This window comes from Festucalex cinctus, chromosome 13, assembly GCF_051991245.1.
Source record: "Festucalex cinctus isolate MCC-2025b chromosome 13, RoL_Fcin_1.0, whole genome shotgun sequence".
NCBI lineage: Eukaryota > Metazoa > Chordata > Actinopteri > Syngnathiformes > Syngnathidae > Festucalex > Festucalex cinctus.
In genome coordinates this window covers 6,767,709-6,793,770 of record NC_135423.1, presented here as the reverse complement: position 1 = coordinate 6,793,770, position 26,062 = coordinate 6,767,709, and the positions used below count along the sequence as shown (strand labels likewise).

The following is a 26,062-nucleotide window of genomic DNA, read 5'->3' as shown; positions in this document are numbered from 1 at the left end:
TTGTAATTGATATTTTAGTTGCTGTTTGGCACGTTTGGTCATTTCTTTTTGAATTATTTTTTTCCCCCCACATTTGATCAAAATGTGATCAAATTGAAATCGCTGCAAAAATATTTGTGCCATGATGGGTTTACTTTAAATGAAATTTGGAAAAAAAAAAAAAAAAAAAAAAAAAAATATATATATATATATATATAAAATACAGTATTGCAAAAAAAAAAAGACAATGGTTAAATTGATTTTGTACTACAAATTTTGATCTTGACAGTTTTTTTTTTTTTTGTGGTCATTTTTTAAAGTAATTTTAAAGTTTAGTTAAAGTAATCATAAAAAAAAAAAGAAGTTCAAAACCTTTTGGCCGTACCGGTTATTTGTTCCAGGAATTTTGCCTTTAAAACGTCTAGTGGTGACCTGTTTTTATTTTTAATTTTTAATTCCGCCAAGACATAATGCAATATTTGAGCTGCTGCAAAAATGTTACTTACTTTTAATATTCTGTCAAAAATAATTACAAAAATAAGGATTACTTCTCAAGTAGATCAGCGCAAAAGTTTTTTTTTTTTTTTAATTATATAATATGCATCAGGAAAGACAAGACCATGTAAAAGTTGCAGAACAGGTGAGTGGAGTTGCACGCCCTTTTGGCAAACACTGATGACACCTTCAGGCCGACGGCTGCTATTACAACAGGTACACTGTTTGATCTGTCCTTTTTTTTAATGAGCCATTTAGAGTGACGTCACCAGCTTGTGTGACGAGGTTGTGGCTGCACATGTTGGCGATGGTCCACCCCATCTCGAGTGAGTCCTGCCCCTCTTTTTAGCTGCACACTGAAGATTTTCAGCTCATCCAAGCAGCAGACCAAGCAGAGTGGCTAAACTTTTTTTTTTTTTCTCACCTAAAAGAGGCAAACTAAAGCTTCAAGGTAGGAAACATCTTCAATATTTACAGTAGACTCCGAGCTGTTTCTAACCAAAATATTACAAACAGCTCAGTGTGATGCAGCATACTTCAACAGCAGACACCAGAACTAGAACATGTTAAATTTGATCTTAATACAGAAGTGATTATTATTGTCTTTGTAAAGGCAACATTACAAGACCAGTGAACGCGTAAAGTATATTTCAAATATTTGAGTAAATATAATGTAGTCATTGCCAAAAAAATATTTAACAATGTTCTCATTTGAATAAAAATCATAAATAGTTTTGTAAAGGCAGTAATAAGGACACTGGTATTTTATCTTTACATGCATAACGATATATTAACGTGACTAAATATAGCCATAAAAGTTGATTAAAATACTCATGACACAAGATCATTTCATTATAATATGGCCAAAAATGTCTTCCATTTCTGTCCTTTCATTTTCCTATAATGAATTGTCTTCAGGAAATTACCAAACAAAATATATTAATTTTCTTTATTTAGGACATTTAAAATAAATGTTTTTTTTTGTTTTTTTTTTGTTTTTTTTTTATAAGAGGTATCAAATTGTAATATAAAGCCACCATTTTGTTTTTGTTTATTAAGTATGTTAAATACGCTCATACATTTTGAATTCTCAGTCACATTTTATTTTGTTTTGCAATATCTTGTGACACCTTATTGTTGTCTCTTGGCTGAAATGACATATTAAAATATGCTTATTAGTGCAAATATTTGAAAAACTCCTATCAGTCTTGCTGCAGCCTGGGATGGATAAATGAAATACACAAACCGGTTCACCAGGACAAGAAGACCTTTTGTGTCAGCATGTAGTAACACACGCTGAAATTTACCTCGTATTTTTCAGGAAGGTTGCTACTATGTTCTCTATGGGGGGAAAAAAAAATCATCTTTAACTATTGTTCCATCAGACTTTTAATGACACATCAGTCTGGGGTGTTTTGGGATGTATCTGCAATTTGTTTTGTACATCAGCATGAAAGGAGAAGTCAGCAAATGCATTTGGTAGCTGGCAGCTCTTCACAAAGCCTCATTTGGAATTGGAAGCGCGCTGTGCTCGTTAACTGTTTTTGGGTTTTTTTCATGTCATGCTGCTTAAAACGGATGAAAAGGCATTTTTGGTGACATGCTTGTTAGCTGAGGCAATAAATTTCGAATGAAGAAATCAAATCACAATTGAATGTGTCACATGTCAATGAGTTGGCATGTTTGAAATTGTTAGAAATTAAATTTGAAAAGTGACCATTACGAAATGATCCCTTTCTCTGGTGTTACTATTTATGGCGGTGTGTTGACGTATCATTCAGTTTTGTTTCATTCTATGAATTACTGACAGTGTAATTCCCAAATTCAATTTTCAATTATTGTAAATTGTACAACTTATAGGTCACATTAATGGACAATGTTTAGAAATAATTTCTTGGGTCTTCCCCCACTCTAAACATAAACCTGGTATTTGAACAGGGGTGTGTAAACTTATTATATCGACTGTAGCTCAATTGGTGGCAAACTGCATACATCAAATTAACTCATTCACTCCCAGCCATTTTCACAGAAGCAGTCCCGTTCGCTGTTTTACTGGATTTGGACTGATTTTGCAAGGCCCACAGAATATTGTGTCCTATTGCTATAAAAACATGGAACCTATCAAAAGAAAGATTAAACTCTCTTCTTTCATCAGGAAAAAAAAAAAAAAGAGTATATTTCTATCTGTTTCCGTTTTGCAGCAATTAGCATTCGAATATAGCTAAGTTTAATAAATTTTCACAAATCTATTTAGAATTGTAATTTAGCTTTTTCCCCCAACATGGCCCTGGTTGATCTCTTATACTCAGCCCCCACCTGCTGGCTGTTTGTGTAATAATTACCATTTCTTCAGCCATTCTTTGCAGTTGGGAGGCTGCATCAAAGCCTTCTATATGCTCTAGCATAAAAAAACAAACAAAAGAACGTATAAATATGTCTTTGGGACACTTAAAACATTTAAAAATAACATATTTATACGTTTTGGGGAGCGAATGAGTTAAAGGTCTTGCTGAGGGTTAACCAGATAGGTATTAGCTTTGTCAACATACCCTCGTATGATGACACAGTAATGACCAAAAAACCTGATTTATTTACTTGACATCTAACGCACATGCACCACAAAAAAATCACAAGTAGAAACAAGCTCAAGGATGGATAGGTAGATATTTTTATATATGATAAATGGCAGAGCTGGGTTTAAAATAAATCAAATAATATCAAATCGGTTCTCCTTTTCAGGTCTGATCGATTCATAAAACCATGAATCGATTTTAAATGTCTTCTCCCCATAAATTTAAAGGAAATGTAATTTTAAAGGCTATTTTTTTTTTTTATCTTACCGCTTATTTCTTGAATGTTATTGTTCACATGAGTTTAAAAGTATATTTAATTTATATTTACAATTTTATTGAATTAGAATTGTGAAAATATTCATCTCATTCTTGCTGATGTGATTATAACATGTTTTACTCTCATTAATAAACTAAAACATTTAACCACTTGCTTCCTCCCCAAAATTTAATGTTTGTGCAGTTTTTATTATGTCCTTGATATTTAAGAAGAATTGATGTTTCATAAATAATCAATACCGGATTGAAGTGAATCGAATCGAGGAAAAAATCAAAAATTGAATCGAACTGAACTCCTGTGAATCAAAATTGAATCGATTCAGGAAATTGGAATCAATACCCAGCCCTAATAAATGGCACCATGAATCAAATCTTCTGCGTGCGCCTCTCCAGGTGTTTCCCAATCTGTCCCCCGTGGTAGGAGGGAGAGGAGGACGGCGAGGAAGTATGATCGACCTGAGCTTCCTGACGGAGGAGGAGCGTGGCGTCATCATGGCCGTGCTGAGGAGGGACGCCCAAGTCAAGCAGGCCGAGGAGCAGAGGATCAGGTTCAGAATCATCATCGAGCATTCGGTTCATGTCCTCTTGAGGGTTTCACAACCCGCGAGCCTTTGGTTCAACAGTCTTGGGATAAGACGAGGGTGGCGGCTGGGAATGTGACAGCAAGAACTCCGTTAATGGACGTGTGGGCGGAGGAGGAGGAGGAGGAGGGGGGATAGGTGGGCATGGGAGCTCATGGTCTGACACACACAAGAATGTTAAATATTAGCTTGAATGACCACAACTCGGAAGGAATGGGCAAAGCACCCTTGCAAGGTTATTTTAGTTAACTAAGACTAACGAAAAAAAATAAAAAATCGTGAACGAAATTAAATACAAATAAATATAAATATAATAAATAATATAATATATAATAAAATTTAAAAATTAAAAAAATAATTAAAAAAATAATAAATAAATATACAATAAAAAACGAAAATGATTTTTTTTAAAGAAAACAAACTACATTTTCTGTTTACAAAACTTTTTTTTAAATATTGTGCACAAGTAATACACATTTAAAAAAAAAAAAACTAAAACTAATACTGAAACTAACTAAATTAAAATGAAGCATGTATCAAATAACTAAAACTAATAAAAACTAACAAAACCACCATGAAAACTAATTAAAGCTAAGTAAATTAAAAGAAAAAAAATTACTCAAAATGAAATCAAAACTAACTAAAATGAAAAATTACAAAAACTATAATAACCGTGCACCCTTGTTGGCCACAACTTTAGGCACACCTATTTTCTGGTGAAAAACTCTTAGAGTAGTAAAATTGAAATATTAATAACTAATGTTATGCATCTATACATCCATTTTCTTGACCGCTTATTCCTCACAAGGGTCGTGGGGGCTGCTGGAGCCTATCTCAGCTGGCTTTGGAAAGTAGGCGGGGTACACCCTGGACTGGTTGCCAGCCAATCGCAGGGCGCACAGAGACGAACAACTCACAAGCACACCTAGGGACAATTCGGGGCGCCCAATTAACCTGCCATGCATGTCTTTGGAATGTGGGAGGAGACCGGAGTACCCGGAGAAGACCCACGCGGGCACGGGGAGAACATGCAAACTCCACCCAGGAAGGTCCGAGCCTGGACTCGAACCCGAATCCTCAGAACTGGGAGGCGGACGTGCTAACACTAATGTTATTTCAACACATTTATTTATTTATTACTGTAATTCACTTCAAAGAATTCATCACAGACATACGTAAAGAGTTCATGTAAGGTGAACAACACGAATGCCAACTACAACTTAGTTGCGGGTGTACCTAATGTTGTGGCCTTTGATTGTTTTTCATTCCCAATAGGGTTCAAAGTTCATCAAGTGCCTGACTTGAAAGCCTCATCAGACCAGCGGCATGAAGAATACGAGCAGACAAAAATATGCTTTTCGTCAAGTTTTAAGTGGAGGCGGCTAGCCAGCATGTTCTCTCACTGTGTGCGTGCGTGCGTGTAAGAGGATTACGACGACATCCCATAATAATGCCCTGCCTTATCATCACATGACACCGCCTTTTGTTGATTGGATTTCCACTCGGTGGAGATGTTTGCCGCTTTTCCCGAGCCCCATCATGTGCTGATTCTTAAGTTATTGAATCATCACATTTCTGTTGGCACTTTGTGGGTTTGTCGTTCGCGGGGAACGCGGCCTCGTATTTCAGCACGTTTAAAGATTCGACAATTAAATAATACAGATCGGCGTCTACGGCGAAGAGCTTCCGTGCGCGTTTGACTCGAAAGCGACGAGGATCAACGTGCGATTAAAGGTCATCTTGGAGCAACCGAGCTAATTCGTATCTCTTTTAACTCATTCACTGCCAATGACAACTATAGACGTCAAAATCCAAGCAAATAGCCAGTGTTAATTTTGTAAAAAAATAAAATAAAATTAAAATTTTATCTACAAAAAAAAAAGAAATTTCAATTTAGTTTTAGTTATAGTCTTCTGACTAAATATAATTAAAGCCTTAGTCATAACTTAGTCACCTGATTGTATTTGAGTTTTAATCCAACTTTAGTCGACAAAAATAAGGAGCAATTTTAGTCGACTAAATTGACTTCTGGAGGTCGAGACCCAGTTTGTGGTCTCAGTAAGACCAAGACCGATCACTATGCACGATGGTAACACTAAGCAATGAAATTGAAAAAAAATGAATAACAAACTAAATTCAAATTTCTTGTCAAAATGTGCACTGGCTGTTTGCTTGGAATTTTGACGTCTATAGTCGTCATTGGCAGTGAATGAGTTAAAAGCCGGCCAGATGTGGTCGGCATAATCAAACTTCTCAACCCATTCACGAGTGTCATAATAGTGCAAAGTGCAGGAAGAAAACCGCAACATTTAGTAGCTCAATTTCTCAAAAGAAAAACTTCCTAATTCATTTGTAGCAAACTCCCCCCCGAACATTTTGGAGGAAAGAAATCTCAACCTAATCTAAAAAGAAAGGAAGTAAATCAAGTGGTGTCAAACCACATTGGGTCTTATCTCATATTAAAAGTTTTTATGATGGTTTTCAAGATCTGTAATTATCAATGTGCTGTCTGTGGTTTAATGACCAAACTAAAATGTCATTTGCTTGAAATCTAACCATACTCCATAAAAAGTTAACCAGTCACAAGGTTAGGGAAACACTTTGCGGCAGACCAACAGGGAGACAAACACATACAGAAGGTTTTTTTATTTTTGTTTTTTTTAAATAATAATAATATGAGGGCTATTACGATCTAATTACGTCCACTAAACCAGTAAATGATGACATTGTGACTCTAAAACGTCATCATGCTCATGGGTAAAAAAAAAAAAAAAATGTAAAGTTAAAAAATGAATTAAACCGCATAGTCTCATATTAAAGAACTTGGTGAATACTGACCAGATCTGTAATTGAATTATTATATCATAATTTGATGACATCATTCCCCCCAAAAAACGTTTTGTTTTTTTGTTTTGTTTTGTAACAAGCTCAAAAATCAAGTGGCACCAAACCGCATTGTCATATTAAAGGGATACTTTACTTATTTAGCCATTTTTGGCAGTAAACATTAATATTTTTCCTATAATAAATTTGATGTTTTCATCATTTTTCATGTACAATTAGTACCTTTAAAAACACATTTTGCAACTTGCTGTCGACTGAACATGACATCACAAGGGCTCAGGTAACCAATCACAGCTCAGCTTGTGAATGGCACATGACCAAACCTAGAAAACAGCTGAGCTGTGATTGGTTACCTGATCCCTTGTGATGTCATTTTAAGTCAACAGCAAGTTGCAAAATGTGTTTTTAAAGGTACTAATCGTACATGAAAAATAATGAAAGTATCACATTAAAAGTGAAGTATCCCTTTAAAGATCTTCATGACGGCTTTCCAGATTTGTTCTCATATTGTCAAAATACTATCACGTGATGATGTAATGACAAAAAACATGTATTGGCACCCATCTCTCCTCTCACGCCATCCATCCATCCATCCATTTTCTTGATCGCTGATTCCTCACAAGGGTCGCGGGGCGTGCTGGAGCCTATCTCAGCTGGCTCTGGGCAGTAGGCGGGGGACACCCTGGACTGGTTGCCAGCCAATCGCAGTCCTCTCTTACATAATTAAGTTGTTTGATCTCAGTAAGGATCTTGATTTATGACCAGGTTTTCTATTTTCTGTGGTACGTCGAAATGAATCTTTCAAAAATGAAAGTATTCTTTTCCCCACCAGGAAGCTGGAGAACATCCTGAGCCAGGGCTCATCGCCAGACTCCAATTTGAAGTACCTGACGGGCCAGTGGTTCTACGAAGCCAAATCTCGAAGGCATTTGGACAAGATCCACGGCTCCGAGATGATCCTGGCCTCCATGAGGCAGAGGAGAGCTTCAGGTGGGCTACGACAGCTTTTTTGGGTTATTAGAACACTAATAATCCCTAACAGAGGCTTCATGTTCGCTTCTCGTTGCAGAAGGATCTTACAGACTGGAAAGACCGAAAGCGCGCGACACTTCAAGTTCTGATGTGGTGGCGCCGCAGAAACCTGCCAGATGTTTGGGCGTGCTGCAGGAATTCAAGTACACCTTTCTTGTCTTTCACATTTGACAACATTCAACACAAATATTTTTTCCTGCTCATGGTTTGCTACGCAGAATTTATGGGAATCACAAGTTGGAATTGACTAGAGAAAGTGGTATAATTGTGTAAAATGTAATTCTTAATGTAAAAAAAAAATAATAATTGTTGGAATTTTTAAATTGACTTTTTAAAATTACAACTTAATTCTCGTTGTCACCTCTTCAACCCCCCCCAAACTTTTTCTTTTGCCGTTCATTTACCCTGGGAACCGTATGGCTTGACTAGTAACAACTTTTTTCCCTAAAAATATGACTTTTTCTACTTTATTCTAGTAACATTACAACTATTACAGCTCTTTTTTAAAACATTTTTTTTCTTATGTCTTTTTTTTTTTCAATAATTTTTTGTCTCCCAAGTTTTTTTGTTTTTGTTTTGTTTTTTTTGTTTTTTTGTAAAATGACTTCCTAAAACAAAAAAATGCATCTTTTTTTTTGCCAACATAAATTATAAACTTCACAAATTTTTGTCATAAAAAAACAAACAAACAAACAAACAAAAAAACATCTTTTGTTTTGGCAACATAAATTTCTCCGTTGTGTAACTTCACAAATTTTGTTCGTAAAAAAATAAAGCTTCCCGGACACTACCTGAGTGTGTCAGCATGTGTGTCTTGTGACTCGCCACGTGTAAACAAAGGCGGTGCCAAAAGGGAGTTTGCGACTTTTTATGAGGCCAACAGCCTGCATGAGCGCGATGAGTTCCAGCGTTCCCTTGTGGCGTGCATGTTAAAGCAAAGTGTTTAACTCAATAGAGCGCTCTGCGTCATTGCCTCTGAATGAGAAATGGCTGCAGTGACCTATTTTTGGCAACTGGCATTCCATCAAAGACTATGAGATGTTCTTTGATATGGTGATTTTTGTTTGTTTGAAATTTGGTAAAAGTTATTGGCTCGTTGTGGAATGTTTTTGAGGGGAAGTTGATTTCTTAAGTTAACAAAGTGGCACTTCCAAGACATCTTGAACAAGGTTTCTTAACACAGTCAATATTTGACTTTTTTTTTTTCTTTTCTTTTTTTTTTTTTTTTTTTTCCTCGTGCTGATACTTCCAACCATGCATTTGACAGGAAAAGCCTTGATGTGCACCGTTTTTGCTCGCTCACTGACATTTTCAGAAATAGATACATACTGTAACTTAAAGATGCTTCGCTGCCGGCTGTTTTACTGGATTTTGACTGATTTTGCAAGGCCCACAGAATATTGTGTTCTATTGTTATAAAAACGTTGAAACTACCAAAATAAAGATTAGAGTCTCTTCTTTCATCAGGAAAAAAAAAAAAGTATATTTCTATTTCCGTTTTGTAGCAATTAGCATTAGAATATAGCTAAGTTTCATCATTATTCACAAATCTGCTTAGAATTGTGGGGAAAAAGCTTTTCATCATGGCCCTGCTTGATCTCTTATACTCTGCTGCCACCTGCTGGCCGTTCTTCTAATTACCTTTTTCTTTTTCTTTTTCTTTTCATCTGTTCTCTGCTGTTGGGAGGCTGCATCAAAGCCTTCTGTATGCTCTAGCATAAAAAAACCATAAGAACCATATAAATACGTCTTTGGGACACTTAATACTAGTGTTAATTTCGTCAACGAAAACTAAACAAAAATAATTTCGTCAACACACATTTTTACCTGACTAAAACTAGACTAGACTAAAACCCTCATTAATAAACAATAACTGGGACTAAATCAGTGTGCATTTTCGTCGACGAATGAAGACGATACAAAAATGTACTTCACTTCATAAAAACTGGACTAAATTCTATGGACATCTTTTTTTTAGTTCATGAACAAAAACGAGCTGAAAATTATACGATTTTTTTTTTTCTTGTTTCTGCTAATCTGACACTGTGACACTGTTATGTGACCCACAGTGACCCACAGTGACACACCCCCTTTCAGATTTGCAGAAAAAAAAAAGAAGTAAATTATAGTTATAATGTAACATTAATTCGACGGCTATAAAGTTCCAACAATAATGCTAATCCGACCGCTAACTAATGTTGGCTAACTTTTACTAGCTTGTAGCAAGGAGCCATAGTAGCCACTTGTTGATATACTGTAATTGTGTGTCAAGTTGTTTTTCATCAAAAAGATTAGAGAAATTTTATATATATATAATATGAAATAGTTTTAGAGCCTAAATATTGATCATAATCTGCTTACAAAAAAATACAGCGGTTAAATGATTGTCCTGACTAAAATTAGACAAAAATGTTGACAGTTTTTGTTGACTAAAATTAGACAAATAAAATGATAAATTCTTGGACTTAAATAAAAACTAAAATGCTAGATTTATAATTGACTAAATAAAAACGAGATGAGGTTGACTAGGGGTGTGAATTGCCTAGTACCTGACGATTCGATTCGTATCACGATTCACAGGTCACGAATCGATTCTATGCCGATTAATCCCGATACGAATTTATAAGTCGATTGTTGCGATTTTTTTTCATTCAAATTTAAAAAATGCTAATCAGTAAACTTGTAGAGTGTAAGATTTGTATGCAAATGTATTATTTATTTATCTGAAACTTCAGTCTTATACAGGTTGTAATCTGTTTCATGCTTGAACAGCATTAAAATTAAATATAAAGGCTTAATGTTACGTTCATAAAACATTCTTCCATGCTTAAGGTGTGAACCCTAACCCAAAGTAAGATGTTTTGTTGAATATTTTTCCATTAAAAATGGAAGTTTAAAAATCGATTCAGCCGCCTATTGAATCGATTCGAGAATTGCGCGATGTAGTATCGCGATATATTGCCGAATCGATTTTTTTTTAACACCCCTAAGGTTGACTAACCATGATAAAAACGAACAATTTTGTTTAAAACTGCATTAAAACTGAGACTAAATTTAAAAATGGCAAATAAAATTAACACTACTTAATACGTTTAAAATAGAACATACTTATACATTTTTGGGAGCAAATGAGTTTGCACACTTGATAGATGGACGTTAGACAACGACACTTGCATACTTTTATACTTATACTTAGAGTATATACCAATACATTTCCCTTTAAAATGGTTCATAGTTGATATTTTATTATATTTTCTCTGCAGTAATGCAAAGAAAGAAGATCTGTCGTCAGCAGTCCACTCTCCAAGAATGGTAGGCGTGTTTTCGAAATACGCACCTGTGTCAGTATGTCGTCTACAGTCCATTTGTTTTGTTTGTCTTCCTCCCAGACAAGACGGAACCCTTTTAATGAATCTTCCTTCATTGTTGTCGAGCCAGCTAAAGAACTCTCTGCGAGGGGTGAGCAAAAAAAATGACTCGGACATATCAATATGACTCCAAACAGTATTTCCTTCCCCCTCCTTAGAGGCCACCTCCCCCCTGAAGTACGGGCAACCAGGTGGGAGCAGTCAGACGTCCGGGACCTCCGTGACATCTGAGGGCTCCTCCGCAGGCTTCAGGCCCGTCCCCAAAAGGAGGACATTCATCTCAAAGCCGACCCCCAGCCAGTCGGACAGCAGCGGCGCAGCCCCGGACCCTCAAAGCATCTCGGCCGGGGTCGCGCCTGCCCCGAGACCAAGCCTCCATCAGGGCTCCAAGGGGGAAGTCGCGGTGTCGTCGGCCCACCCGTCTGCTTCTACTGAGAAGCCCCAGCAGCTCCTTTGTGATGCTGCTCAGGTGAATTCTCATTCCAGTCTGGAGGGAGAACGAAAGCCGTCTTTGGTTACAGCTGACAAGTGAGTAGAAACTTTAGGCAACATCTTTATAGGAGACTTTTTATGAATTTATTTTTTTTTATCATAATTTAAAATAATTCCCAATTGTGACAAGGCAATCATTTCTGCTTGCCCAGTGTAAAGCACAAAGAGTTAAAAACAGCCACTGTATTTTCACTCATGGAGGCGGCACTTCATCACCGAGCCACTGAATCACGTCGACGGTTTTGCCAAACGTTTGCGTATGTGCTGCTTTTCTGATAACTCCGCACTGCAGCTCTGCTTACCTTTTGACGTCGACATGATAGTGATTCCGTGTAGTCTGGACAGCTGCTTGAAAATGGGGGGATCTTTGTGCAGTTTGTTCTTCCACGTCACAGACAAGGAAGATCCAGACAAATTCTTAATGGCCTTCTCATGGATACATTTTCAGAAATATGTATCTTACAAAGGATTTACTTGGTTGTGTAATTTCACATTTGTTGGGTTTGGCAGGCACTCCAGATTGACATATTGTGTACATACAGGGTGTTTCAAAATGGTTGACCCCATCATTCTAAATGCCCATTTCTCTGAAACATTCTTGATGGATCTTAATGAAATTAAATACGCTTTATGTTGAATGTCGTAATTTTTATTGGTTAAATTTACAAAGAAAAGTACAAATATTTGTTGGTTCTATGACAGATTTTGCACTCAAAAACTTGAAACGTTTCTACACAAGCTGTGAAAATTTGAGGTCATTCCAACGAAAATTGTCAAAATGATTGGCCTACGAAATGGGGTCAAACATTTTGGAAACACCATGTATGTTATTAAAAATATATTTCGTCACTGTCCCGTGAAATGCACTTATGTTCATTTATTTATTTATTTATTTATTTTTACTTTTTTTTTTTTTTTTATTAATTCGGATTCAACCCATGAACTTAAAAATGTAAAAAAATAAAATAAAATAAAAATAAATAAATAAAAAAAAGACAAAAAGGACGTATTTTCACAGGACAGTAATGATGGACTATAAAAAATAACTTTATTCATCTGTGACCAATAGATGAATAAAGTTATTTATTTTTTTATTTTTTTATACCACATCTATTACTTGACAGAGACACAGCACATGTGATCGAAGACAATTCCACCTTAGACGAGAATCTGAACATAGGAAGAATTCCGGATTATGATCCAGTGATTGGCGGCAGTGTGATGTCATCAGTGAAGGAGCCAGAATGGCAAAGAGCGGCAGGTGAGTCAGACACAGAAAGCAATCAGTTATCTCTTGTCACTTAAAGAGGAAGTCAACCTTCAACATTTATTGACAATATGTTTTATGTGACCTCACTAGTCTAAACATGACATTCTGATTAATATGACTTTTGTGGAATATGAGTTATGAAGCAAAATCCAGCCGTTTTTATCCATCTCAGGGTACGCCATTTTGCCACCTGCTGTTGACTGACGATGACATCACAGTTTCTCAGTGCTCAGGCATCGACCAATCAGAGCTCACCTGTTTTCTGAAGCTGAGTTGTGATTGGTTGTTACCTGAGACCTGGGCAACTGCGATGTCATTTTCACTCGACAGCAAATGACAAAATGGCCGCCTTCTGATATTTTGAGAAAAAGCTGTTGGGTTTTTCTGCTTAACTCATATTCCACTAACACGATTTTGACCAAAATACCGTATTTAGACTAGTGGAGCTGCATAGAACATATTTTTGTCAATAGATTTTTGGGGGGCTCACTTCCTCTTTAACTCATTTGCTCCCAAAAACGTATGAATACATTCTATATAAGATTTAAGTGTCCCAAAGACATATTTATACGTTTTTATGTTTGTTTATGCTAGAGCATACAGAAGGCTTTGATGCAGCCTCTTAACTGCAGTGAATGGGTAAAAACAATGGTAGGTGGCAGTAGAGTATAAAGAAATCAACCAGGGCAATGTTGAAAACAAGTTGTTTTCCCACAATTCTATACAGATTTGTGAATAATGACTAACCTTAGCTATATTCTAATGCTAATTGCTGCAAAAAGGAAACTGTACTTTTTTTCCTGATGAAAAAACAAGACTCTATTTTTTTTTTTTTTTTTTGGTAGATTCCTTGTTTTTATAGTAATAGAACACAACATTTTGTAGGCATTGCACAATCAGTCAAAATCCAGTAAAACAGCCAGGAGCGAAGGGGGAGAGTGGGGTGCTTCAGTCAAAATGGCTGCCAGTCAATGAGTTAAGGGTCATTTTCTTTACTTTTAGACCCTCCAATATCCTACGACATCAACTTTATCGAGTCCTCCGATCAAAAGACGCAGACGCGATCCCAGCCGAAACGCTCATTGAAGTTGATCACCAAGGCCTCCAGTCCCACCGACAACGACGAGGATTCCATCTCAAAAGTGCTTGACTGGTTCAACCGCAGCACTGACAAAAATGGGCCAGCAGTCTCACGGAATCCGTACGGACACCGTGAGACGCATATGCTGGGAAGTGAGAAGATCTCCAAGAAAGATGTTGCCAGTATTCAGGAGAAAGAATCAATTGAGGTGATGACTGGTCAGTCACGAGGAACGTCCAATGAGGTGATGAGTTATCTGAAAAATGCTGACGATGAAAGAAACATTTCGGAAATGAAATCATTTTGGGAGAACAGCAACAAACGCCCCCAAATCTTGACATCCGTAAAACCTGGAGACAAAGCCGAGATGAGAGAAGAAAGCGAGAAGAAGCCAAGTGTTCATTCTGGCGTGTTCTATGACGAGGTAACCTACGTTGCAAACGTAGTGAATGGAAGTCAGCATACGGGATTGAAACATGACCAAGATTTAGACAATCTTGACTTGGGGACCTCCCTTGATTGTTTGCCCGCTAATCCCCAAGTAGCTGACAGAAAAGGATCAGACGTTGAGCTTTTATTTGTTGAGCAACTAACCCCAAAACCACTTCCGCGATCCAGTCCAGAGTCTAAAGGGCTCGCTTTAGGTCAACCGGACACCCTTCACCAGTCCAGAGATGGCCCAAGTCCAGTCTCAGAGAAGATCCATGTGTCTCAAAGCCACCAGTTTACAGACCTCAAGACTTCTGGGAATTCCAACGAAAACCATCCGCGGTCACCCAAAACAAAAGACGCCGACAGTCCTCAGAGACAAAACCGTCCTCGGCAAGAAAGCACAGCGGAGAAGATCAAGCAGCTCAAAACTTTCTGGGAGCAGGAGGCGAACAAGCCCTCGTTTAATGGCGGGAAACCCAAAGCGAAGCACGGCGCCAAGCTGAACAAGAGGCTTGCTAAGTCTGAGTTCGACTTGCGGGCTCTTGGCAACAATTCAGGCAGCGATGGCGAAGACTCCAATAGAAAAGATTTGACCGGACTGCCTCTCAATCGGAGAATTGATACAATGTCGCCCACACTTGGCGGGAGCCGAGCACAGTTTAGCAGTCTGCTGGAATTCTGGGACGAAACCACCACAGACTCCAAGACCAAAAGCCCCAAACGACAAGTCAGTCCTTCGCAACCACCTCAAGAGCAACGATATTCAGAACCTGAACCGCGCCGCTGGTCTCCCTTTGAGACATCTCACGTTGCGGCCAACAACAACAAAAAGAACCTAGCAGACTCGGGTCCACCAAAAGAACCCAAAAAGATCTTGAAAGACTCGAACAGGCAAGACGGAGCGGGAAGACCACCACTAACTCCACCTAAGCAGGTTCGCTCTCCCAGGAAAAGAAAAGACAGCTTCAGCCATTCCAGCAGTCGCGGTAGTTCTTTGCGCCGAGCCAGCAGTATGTTCGCCCTTGTTGATCCAGAAGAACCGAACCTTAAGATCCACGTCAGCCCTGTCCACTCGCAGAGCAGGAAGCCGAGCGCCGACCGAGCCTCGGACAGGACTGAGAGCCCCCTGGCGAGGGCTTTTGTGCCGCAAGATTACAGCCATTACTTGGGGATGACCAACGAGCCGGGAACGCTGGCCCCTGAGGACGAAGTTTCCGAGGATTTCGTGAGAACCAGCACGCCCGCAGGCTCAGAGGAGCGAGACTTCAAGAAGAAGAAGAGTCTGAGCCATGCGTGGATGAATTGCAGCGGCACAGATGCTGATCCCGAGTCACCTGTAAGCAGCTCGTCCAACTCAAGGACTAGTTTTAGCAAAATACTACCGAGTCACCATGTTCTTTCCTGCTTATCTTGTTCAGTCCAGTCGAGGGGAGGCGGAGCCTATCCCTTCTGACTTGGGACACCCTGGACTGGTCACCAGTCCCGCACAAGACACACATAGAGACAAACTGGCATTCACGCCATCGTTTAGTGGCAACAGAACCCACACAGTCTTCATGAAAGGTAGGCAAGCAAACCACGACGCCGTCAGCGAATACTTTTGCCTATCCCATGAAAAAAAAACTATGAAAGATTTTTCACTCAAAAATTCTTAGAAAATTTTACTAATTGTTAAAAGAAACTCAAGGTTTGAGGAACAAACTTGCCACTTCAGGTTGGGAAACAGCCAATCTACTCCCTGAGCCATGCCACTCCTACTGTATGTTAATATATCGCTCGTCAATTGGAATCTTCGTACCGCCAAGAGATATCCTTTTAGATATTATCAAACAGTAGGAGTGGCATAGTCCAGGTGGTAGAGTGGCAGTCTCTCAAGTTGAAGGTCCTGCTTTTGTTCCTCAACCCTTGAGTGACTTTTATTTTTTACATATATTTTCTCAATTCTTTATTTTTACTCTCTTCCAAGTGTAAATTTTACTCTAAACTGAGTCTATTTGGTCCCACTCTAAATAGTCAAACTTCCATCAGAGTCGGAAGCGACCAGAGGAAAAAACTTGGTTTTTGTCATGGGATAGACCAATTCTCTCGTACACAGTAAAAATACTTTGAATGAAATTTACACTGAATATTTTACTATTTGTCACTTGTTTATAGTGGGATCAAATTGAGTCTCTTTAGAGTAAAATTTACTCTACAGAATTTACTGTGTAGTAGAACCTCTGTCCAGGAAGGAGTCTGCTCATTAACACTTCTGTTATTGGTAGTCGGACGCTTAGAACTCTCTGCTTTACACTTTACTGCCATCTAGTGGTAATGACATCACATAGCGCTTAATACAAAAAGCCAATCTGCTTAATTTATTCCAATTCAATGTAATTAGGACAATTTCAAACCATGGAAATGTCAAGTCCAAACTACTATTTTGTAGTTTTTGTTTTTTCTGTCCAAATCGACAAAAAGCACAATGGAAGCAGTATAAAGAGTTGTCAAGAAAATGAAGCAGCAATTTCTCTGGTGAAACATTTGTTCAACAAACACAGGACACCTTCCTGTATCCGTGTCTGTGTTATCTTTTGTTTGCCAAGGTTTGTCTCTTGTCAACACTCGCAGTCTTTGTTTGGCTGATGTTTGGCTTGTGGGCTGGCAAACTTCTTCAGGCACGCCAGCAATGCTAACATTTTCTTTCTTTCACTCTTATTGTTTTTATGACATCAACACGTTTCACATTGCGTGATATTTCCTGTCCATGTACAATTATGGTCAAGGCAACTCCTCTGCATAGGATTGCAACTGCACGATGACAATTCCATCATATTTACATCCTGTTTCATGGCGGATATCATCAGATGGGGAGTGATCCTGGCGGGTGCATTTCATTTGACCAAAATGACTTGCTTCATGCATTAGCATAATCAATGCATACTATGGCGCTATGTCAAAACGACTGCTGTGCACAACTAGAAAGCTATCAGTGAACTAAGAACAATGTACTCAAACGTCCCCCTTTTTTTTTTTTCTTTTTTCTTTTTTTTTTTCTTTTTAAACCATCATCAGGCAAAAATCTCGATGATGAGGAGAATCCGGTGAGGAAAGCACTGCGGCGAGCTGAAGCCCGTCCCAAAGGGCTTGCAAAAAGTATGGAGGACCTGGCAGGGTCTTTATCACCAAGTGAGCATCATCATCATCTTCATTCTTAGATATTTTTCTTTCTCCTTTAATTACACTTTTATGATTTAAAGTGGAAGTTAACCCCCAATTTGTTTTTGACAACATGTTCTATGCAGCCCCACTAGTCTAAAATGGTATTCTGGTTAATAATTTTGATATGGAATATGAGTTAATGCACCAAAATCCAGCCGTTTTTCATCCATCTCAGGGGGCGGCCATTTTGCTGAAGATGACATCAAAGTTGCTCAGGTAACAATCAATCACAGATCAGCTTCAGAAAACAGGTGAGCTGTGATTGGTCGTTTGCCTGAACAACTGAGATGTCATCTTGAGGCAAGTGGCAAAATGGCCGCCCCTTGAGATGGATGAAAAACGGCTTGATTTTTGGTGCATTAACTCATAATTCCGCCAAGGTCATTTTAATCAGAATGTCATGTTTAGACCAGTGAGGTCACAAATAACATTATTGCCAAGAAATATTTCAGCTTGACTTCCCTCTGATAGAACAAGCGAAAAGACAAAAGACAAAGAATGACAAGAGGCGAACCAGCAACAGTAACAATTTCAAACCATTTCATTGTCAAAATTTGGGGGTCATGTTGAATTTCCTCACCATTTTGTACTTTGTTCTATCACAGGTCCCATGACGCCCCCTTCTTCTCGCTTGTCGGACCAGGAGCACCTGAAGAAGCTGAGCAAATCTGTCCCCTCGTTTTTGCAGAGGGAGGTAAAACGAAGCAAATGCTCTGTTGGTCCCCGCATGCATGATTGCACGCCCCCCCATGCATGTCACTCGCGTGTATGTTGCAGGATGACGTTTACGAGGACATTTTCCACCAGGGAATGCACACAATGGACTCGTCCTATGACTTGGCCTCTGTGTCGTCTGTACGTCTCACTCACTCACTCACTCACTCACTCACTCACTCACTGCTGCGTGAACCGCCTTACACTAACCGCTCGCTTGTCATAATATTAACTCATTCACTCCCAGCCATTTTCACAGAAGCAATCCCGTTCGCTCCGGCTGTTTTACTGGATTTTGACTGATTTTGCAAGGCCCACAGAATATTGTGTTCTATTGCTATAGAAAGATGAAAGTCTCTTCTTTCATCAGGAAAAAAAAGTATGTTTCTATCTGTTTCCGTTTTGCAGTAATTAGCATTAGAAGAGAGCTAAGTTTCATCAGTTTTCACAAATCTATTCAAAATTGTAAGTAATTGAGCTTTTTTCTACATGGCCCTGGTTGATCTCCTTTGCTCTGCTGCCACCTGCTGGCCGTTTGTGTAATAACTACCATTTCTGCAACCGTTCTTTGCAGTTGAGAGGCTGCATCAAAGCCTTCTGTATGCTCTAGCATAAAAAACAACAACAACGTATAAATACGTCTTTGGGACACTTAGAACATTAAAAAAACGTATTTATACGTTATTGGGAGTAAATGAGTTAATAATCAGCCACATGACTAATGTGCTGGTTAACAATTAACAGCTGAGACCGTTTGAACTCTGTTGCTAACCAAAACGGCAGCACCAAAGCACACAAGTTGTCTCTCAGTGAACTTACTACATATTGTAAAATTGATCTTACTGTACGTTATTCCACCTACTCTCCCTCAGTTTTTTATTTATTTTTTTTAAATTATTTATTATTTATTCATTTAATTATTTTTATTTTAACAATATGAAGAACCATGAAATATATTCTTTGTAAATAGAATATTTATTGGTCCTTTTGAACAAACCTATTTCTTTATTTTTTTGAAAATCAGCTTCCCCATATGACTTTTGACTTGTGTCATATTTGATACATCCGGTCACAATGCTCTAAATTTGTACATTTATGTTTGCTTTATGTTTTACCTTTATTATAAATGTTTTAAGGCTCTAAAACCCATCACCACACACTTTTCTCAAAGAGGCATTTATATTTTCTTACATTTTTCTGTTTAAACATGTTCAAACCTAAATTTTATCAAATAGGTACATTACTGCAAAAAATCATGCAAAATTGCACGAAAAAAAACAAATCAGCGATAGGGCGAGGCCACAAAAAGTGAACCACATTCAAATCAGAGCATTTCCCACTATTATATGCGATCTTGCAAGGCCGCTGGAAAAGCCATCAGCTGGGTGATACTGCCCTCTAATGGATTTTCAGTGCAATGCATGTGTCAGATCATATAGGTTTTAATGGGGAAAAAAATATTTTACTCATGAAAAAGAGGACTCAAAATGTCTTGCATTTAATATGATACATTTGGCGTTATAGGGTTTTTAAACTTTATTTTCTGAGCTGAGATTCCCCCACGCGTGTCTTTTGGCTGGCAGTTCAGCGGGAGCGTGATGACAATGTACAACGGTGACTTTGGAAGCGTGGACGTGCAAGGGAGCATCCACTTCTCCATCAACTACGTGCAAAAGCTCAGGGAGTTCCACATCTTTGTGGCTGAGTGCCGAGACTTGGCGGCCGCCGATCCCAAGAGGGGACGCTCAGACCCGTGAGTACTGGACACCAAACACAAATTAAGGAATTTGGAAAGTTGCTTGTTTTTATTTATTTATTTATTTATTTTTAAATGGTCCCTTTTGCAAACATATTTTTACAAGAAGGCTTCGTGCAATTGCCAACATGAGATCATAAATCATGAGTATTCCACACATAATTACATTTGGTTGGCTCTTTGTTCCCTTCAAAGGATATCAAATTAAATTGTCAACTGCGGCCAGATTTCCAATTAAATTGGAGTCTTGATAGATTAGAGTGAGGAAAAAACAGCTTTTAGCATTCATGTGCAATGTCATGGGGCAATATTCATATTTAAATCCATTTGTGCCTCATGTGTATTGTTACATCAGCAACAAGATTGAATAGAATCTTCGGGGGTTTCCAAATGAACGCGGCAGATTTCGGATAAATAGTTTCATATCATGTTTGAAGCGATTGACTATAACCAGCACGCCAATTTCCGAGTCTTGTCTCTTCAGCAATATGTTAGCGTCTTCAAAATTTTATCTGCTAGCCAGCACTATTATTATTGTTGTTATTATTATTAATTTATGTATTTTGTTTTTTGTGTGTGAATATGTTTTATGGCATGTTTTAACCCTGTAAAGCACTATACAAAAAATAAAACATAAAGTTTCATAGAAAAAGAGCCACTACTGCTTAGTATTGATGTGTTCCTTTATGACCGGGTTCTAGTACCGCAAGTTCTTATTTTTATTTATGTATTATTTAATTTATTAGTGGACTATTAAATGAAGTGCAGAAACAAAGGGAAATACCTCGTTTTAATCAAAAATACAAATGTAAAATAAATTTAAATTATGTTATAAAGAGAATCTAAATCTAACATATTTTAAAACAGAAAAAAAAAAATCAAAAAAAATGTATATCTACTTTTTCGCAGTTATGTCAAAAGTTACCTTATCCCTGACAAAATCCACCTGGGAAAGAAGAAAACATCTGTAAAGAAAAAGACACTTAATCCGACTTTCAATGAGATCCTCAGGGTAAGTGTACACACAGAAACACGTTTTCCCACATTTAACGTATACAATATTGCATGATAATATATATGCAGTACATTCTGTTACGATTGTCATCTTGTATGTGTTTCCGCACGTTTTCCAGTATCGGATTAGTATCGAGTATCTGAGGACGCAGACGCTGGTTCTCTCCGTGTGGCATCACGACACGTTTGGCAAGAACATTTTCTTGGGCGAGGTGGAAGTGGAACTCTCCAAGTGGAACTTTGACCACACCCACATGAACGACTTACCGCTGAAAGCCAGGGTAACGCGTACACACACGGTCATATATCCTCAGGAGCTGCTCATCGAATACAGCGGAAGCTCCAGTGTTGTTGACCAAGTTCTCAATATGAAAATCCAGAATGAAGCTGGCCTTCATATAACCTTTACAGGCTATGTTTTGTGTCCGTGATTCTGAACGCATGGTACGTTGTGACCATGAGTGGTACACTTAAAAAAAAAAAAAAAAAAAAAAAATGGAATTAAAGTTCACATTGTGCATAATGTTACAGTGATTTAATTTGCTAAATCCACTTTTGCTGCATTTAACGTTTGACCCTTGGACTTAATTATTTCTATTTATGGGAACATTATAAGTGAGCATCAAGCAACAGAACAGTGTTGGGCTTTTTAGAAGTGGTGCTGTATTAATTAGCTGGTTGTTAAAGGACGTGGTCACACTCAATCAAATTGAGTCACAAAGCTTGTTTTTGTGTTTATTTCGTCTTTCCAATAAACACCAATGCATTGGAGACACTGAGGGGGCGATTGGATGCTTGTTCTTGGAAAACAAAAAGCCTCATCTTTCGGAATAGAGGCCCATTTCTTCACATCCATTCATGAATTGAACGTTGACTCAAAATGTCAACCCTAATATGTTAACATGCTTACAAGGGGGGGAAGCACTACAATGAGCATTTTTTAATCCCTCTTATGCTCCATCTTGTGTTGAGACAATAAAACTAGCAAATGACGGAAATGTGTGGCCTCACTCCTGCTCGTTTTGTCTCCTGTTTTAGACAAGAGCAACTCTGGCGCCTTCAAGTGGGCGAGGAGAGATGAGACTGGCTGTACGTTTTCTGCCGAAGGTCATCCGTAATCAAGGTAGCACAATACAAATATTAATAATATTAATTAAAGGAGGGCGGGTCGTTTTTACTGTAAAAATGCATTGTTATATAGAAAAATGTGAAAATGTTTTTATTCTTTCTAATCCAACTTTTTTTCCCGGGATCTGCTTTGTTTCTCCTGCGACCAAAACAAGCTTTAAAACAAAAATGACAGCGATAATACGTTTTTGTTTTCAACTTTCCAACTGTCCAATTTTATTCAATTTGATGGTTTTAAGTTTTAACACATTTTCACTCTTGCTCAGTCCCCATATAGTTCTGTTATTTTTAATTTTCTTAAGTGAAACCACTTCCTAGCTTTGTCAATGTGGTGTTAACACCTTCACTGGCAGCCATTTTCACAGAAGCATCCCTTTCACTCCCGGCTGTTTTACCGAATTGGACTGATTTTGCAACGCCCACAGAATATTGTTATATTGCTATAAAAACATGGAACCTTCCGAAAGAAATATTAAAGTCTCTTCTTTCATCAGGAAAGAAAGAGAATATTTCTATCTGTTAACATTAGAATAGAGCTAAGTTTCATCATTATTCACAAATCTTTAGAATTGTGACTAATTGAGCCTGTTTTCAACATGGCCCTGATTGATCTCCTTTGCTCTGCTGCCACCTGCTGGCCGTTTGTATAATAACTACCATTTCTTCAACCGTTCTTTGCAGTTGAGAGGCTGCATCAAAGATTTTTGTATGCTCTAGCATTAAAAAAAATAATATATATATATATATATATAAACGTATAAATACGTCTTTTGGGACACTTGCATTTAAAATAAAACGTATTTATACGTTTCTGGGTGCAAATGAGAATGTTTTTTTTTTTTTTTTCCTGAGACAGTGATGCTTTTAAGATGCCCTTGTCGAAATTCTTCAAAAGTGTCTCCCTTTTATTGATTTAGCTAAGGAAGTTCCCACCACCGGAGAGATTCACATTTGGGTGAAAGAATGCAAGAGCCTGCCTTTAATCAGAGCCACCATCGACCCTTACGTCAAATGGTACGCCCGGCGCCATCTTTTCGCGCTGATGTCGTCACATCCCGTATTTGATGAATCCGTTCCGGCGCCCCTTTTCCAGCTTCGTGCTGCCCGACACCAGTCGCAAGAGTCGTCAGAAGACGCGCGTGCTGAGGAGGACGGCGGATCCCGCGTTCAACCACACCATGGTGTACGACGGCATCCGGGAGGCGGACCTCGCCGAGGCCTGCGTGGAGCTCACCGTCTGGGACCGCGACAAGCTGGCCAGCAACCTGCTGGGCGGACTCCGGCTCGGGGCCGGCACCGGTACTGGCGCTTGAAGTCGTTTTAGGCTGACTTTATCTTAGACGGAGCTTTAAACTATGAGCGTAAAATCGTCTTTAATTGCTGCACGGGGAACTTTCAAGGGCTACTTTACTTATTAGCCATTTTTGGCAGTCAAACATTAATATTTTGCCTATAATAAATTTGATGTTTTCGTTATTTTTCATGTACAATTAGTACCTTTAAAAGCACATTTTGCAACTTGCTGTCGACTGAAAATGACCACAAGGGTTCAGGTAACCAATCACAGCTCAGCTTGTGAATGTCACATGACCAAACCTAGAAAACAGGTGAGCTGTGATTGGTTACCTGAGCCCTTGTGATGTCATTTTCAGTCGACAGCAAGTTGCAAAATGTGCTTTTAAAGGTACTAATTGTATGTGAAAAATATGGAAAGTATCAAAATAACTATAGACAAAATAGTCACTTTTTATTGTTATAATGGGCTAAATAAGTTTAATGTTAAACTTGAATTCATCTGAGAATGTTTGAGCTGCTTTTTTGGTTAGCAACCGGGTTCAAATGGGCTCGAGTTAATTAGTGGTCTAGCGTCATGTAACGATTATCTTTAATACTGAATGCATTGACAACATGTGGTCGTCTACAAGAGCATTGTGCATGTTTTGAAGGGGAAGTCAACCTTAGATATTTCTTGACCAACATATGTTAGATATGACCTCACTAGTCTAAACATGAAGATCCTGATTGATATGACATTTGTGGAATCTGTTATGCAACTAAATCAAGCCATTTTTATCCATCTCAGGAGGCAGCCATTTTGCCACTTGCTGTCGACTCAAGATGACATCACAGTTGTTCAGGCAACAACCAATCACAGCTCACCATTTTTCTGAAGCTGAGCTGTGATTGGTTGTTACCTGAGACCTGAGCAACTGTGATGTCGTTTTCACGCGACAGCAAGTAACAAAATGGCCACCTTCTGATATTGATCAAAATGGCTGGATTTTGCTGCTTAACTCATAACGCAATATTAATTAACCAGATTACCATATTTACATTTAAATTTTGGGGGGTTGACTTCCCCTTTAATGCTGCCATTTTGCTTTGCAACAGAGTTCAAATGGGTTCACCGTTTGCTTTTTATTGTTTGTGTGTGAATGCTGAAGTCTGTGAACTGGCATGACCAGTGAAACAGCAGACGCCGAGACAAACTGGGCGGAGCTAATAAAGCTAATCTAATAATAGTTAGAATCTAATAATTAGCTCATGTTAATGTAGTTATTTGTTGTCCCCCGGTAAGTAACAACAGATCTTTTGAATCATGAAATCTTAATCTTAAAATTCCATCTGTTTTTAGGAAAGAGTTATGGATCGGTGGTGGACTGGATGGACTCCACGCCGGAGGAGGCGGCGCTGTGGGAGCGCATGATGGCGTCGCCCAACGAATGGGCGGAGGGCGTGCTGCCCCTGCGCATGATGAGCTCCGCCAAAACGGCCTTCAAATAAGTTGAAGTACAGCACTCTTGTCGTTTCAAACATATTTGCCGATCCAAAATGGAAATTCTTTTCTTTTCGTGTTTTCAACGGGCCGGAAATGAACAAACAAGAACAATGAAGTGTCAAACATTTCCAAACGTGTTCATTTTAGATGTGCTAAAGTCAATCACTCGCAACAAAAGGCCCATTAGTACATTTGATGAAGTGTTAAATCATGAAATGAATGTGTCATTGTCGCCTTTCCATTACTGCAACTTTCATCTTGTCCACAAACTCGTTTAACTCCTGCAGTAAATCATCCTTCCTTTAACAGTAATTTGCTTTTTACAAATGTGGCAGTTGCCAGTGACGAGGGCCCACATTTTGTGTATGCAAATTGAGAAACTGTCGCCCGACAAAGAAATGTGGGTCCTAATGGTCCTCAGTAGAAAAGTTGTCTTAAGAATGTAACAGCGACTTTGTTTAGATTTCTTCGGTTTAATTACACAGCTAACAAAGACTTACTTATAATATATTAATTGAAATACTTTTTTTTTTCTTTTGAAACTGTTGAGAGAGATATGAGCATAAAAAAGTTTTACATTGCTTGTAATAATTTGTAAAACAATTAAAGAAATGCAACACTGTGTAGAATACGTTTAAAAAAAAAAATGTTGTTACTTAAAATCATTTTTGAAAATAACCAAAAGCTGTACACTACTTAGAATAATTTTGTGGAAAAATAAGTTTTAAATTACTATAACATCTCGAAATGATTTATTAAAAGTTGGAGGTCAACAAAATTTTACACTAGAATAATTCAAGAATTTTTTTTTTTACAAAAGTTATGCACTCCTACTACTAGATATATGTAAAATAAATAAAAGTTGTTTGGTATATGTCTAATTTTGTTTTGTTTTTTAATATATATATATATATGTGTACTTCACTTACAGTATTTTTTTTTGTTTAAAAAGGAAAATGTGTGTTAGAATTAAAAAAAAACAAGTCAAAGATTTTATATATATATATATATATATATATATATATATATATATATATATATATAAAC

General features: G+C 38.0%; 1 protein-coding gene across 9 annotated transcripts; it reads left to right on the top strand.

The window, feature by feature from the left end:
* The first annotated feature begins 838 nt into the window (after positions 1 to 838).
* sytl2b (synaptotagmin-like 2b) lies at positions 839 to 25,971 on the top strand. 9 transcript variants are annotated; one of them, XM_077541947.1, is made up of 21 exons: positions 839 to 925; positions 3,717 to 3,871; positions 7,581 to 7,738; positions 7,818 to 7,923; positions 11,044 to 11,092; positions 11,170 to 11,239; positions 11,307 to 11,676; positions 12,765 to 12,901; positions 13,913 to 15,759; positions 15,842 to 15,986; positions 17,478 to 17,591; positions 18,096 to 18,146; positions 18,230 to 18,318; positions 18,402 to 18,479; positions 19,922 to 20,091; positions 21,004 to 21,106; positions 21,228 to 21,389; positions 22,147 to 22,231; positions 23,154 to 23,250; positions 23,330 to 23,535; positions 24,872 to 25,971. In XM_077541947.1, exons 2-21 carry the CDS (start codon positions 3,771 to 3,773, stop codon positions 25,018 to 25,020), a joined length of 4,287 nt encoding a protein of 1,428 aa, XP_077398073.1. In that variant the 5' UTR covers positions 839 to 925; positions 3,717 to 3,770; the 3' UTR covers positions 25,021 to 25,971. The 9 variants fall into 9 exon arrangements, with proteins under 9 accessions (XP_077398073.1, XP_077398072.1, XP_077398074.1 ...); XM_077541946.1 differs by having other exon boundaries at positions 11,286 to 11,676; XM_077541948.1 differs by lacking the exon at positions 18,096 to 18,146 and having other exon boundaries at positions 11,286 to 11,676.
* The last annotated feature ends 91 nt before the right edge of the window (positions 25,972 to 26,062 follow it).

What these genes read in the sequence shown, in the direction of transcription:
- sytl2b (XM_077541946.1), top strand. Translation starts at nt 3,771, where the DNA reads ATGATCGACCTGAGCTTCCTGACGGAGGAGGAGCGTGGCGTCATCATG. An exon ending in GCCGAGGAGCAGAGGATCAG is followed by an intron (nt 3,872 to 7,580) that starts GTTCAGAATCAT and finishes TTTCCCCACCAG; the next exon opens with GAAGCTGGAGAACATCCTGA. An exon ending in CAGTCCACTCTCCAAGAATG is followed by an intron (nt 11,093 to 11,169) that starts GTAGGCGTGTTT and finishes TCTTCCTCCCAG; the next exon opens with ACAAGACGGAACCCTTTTAA.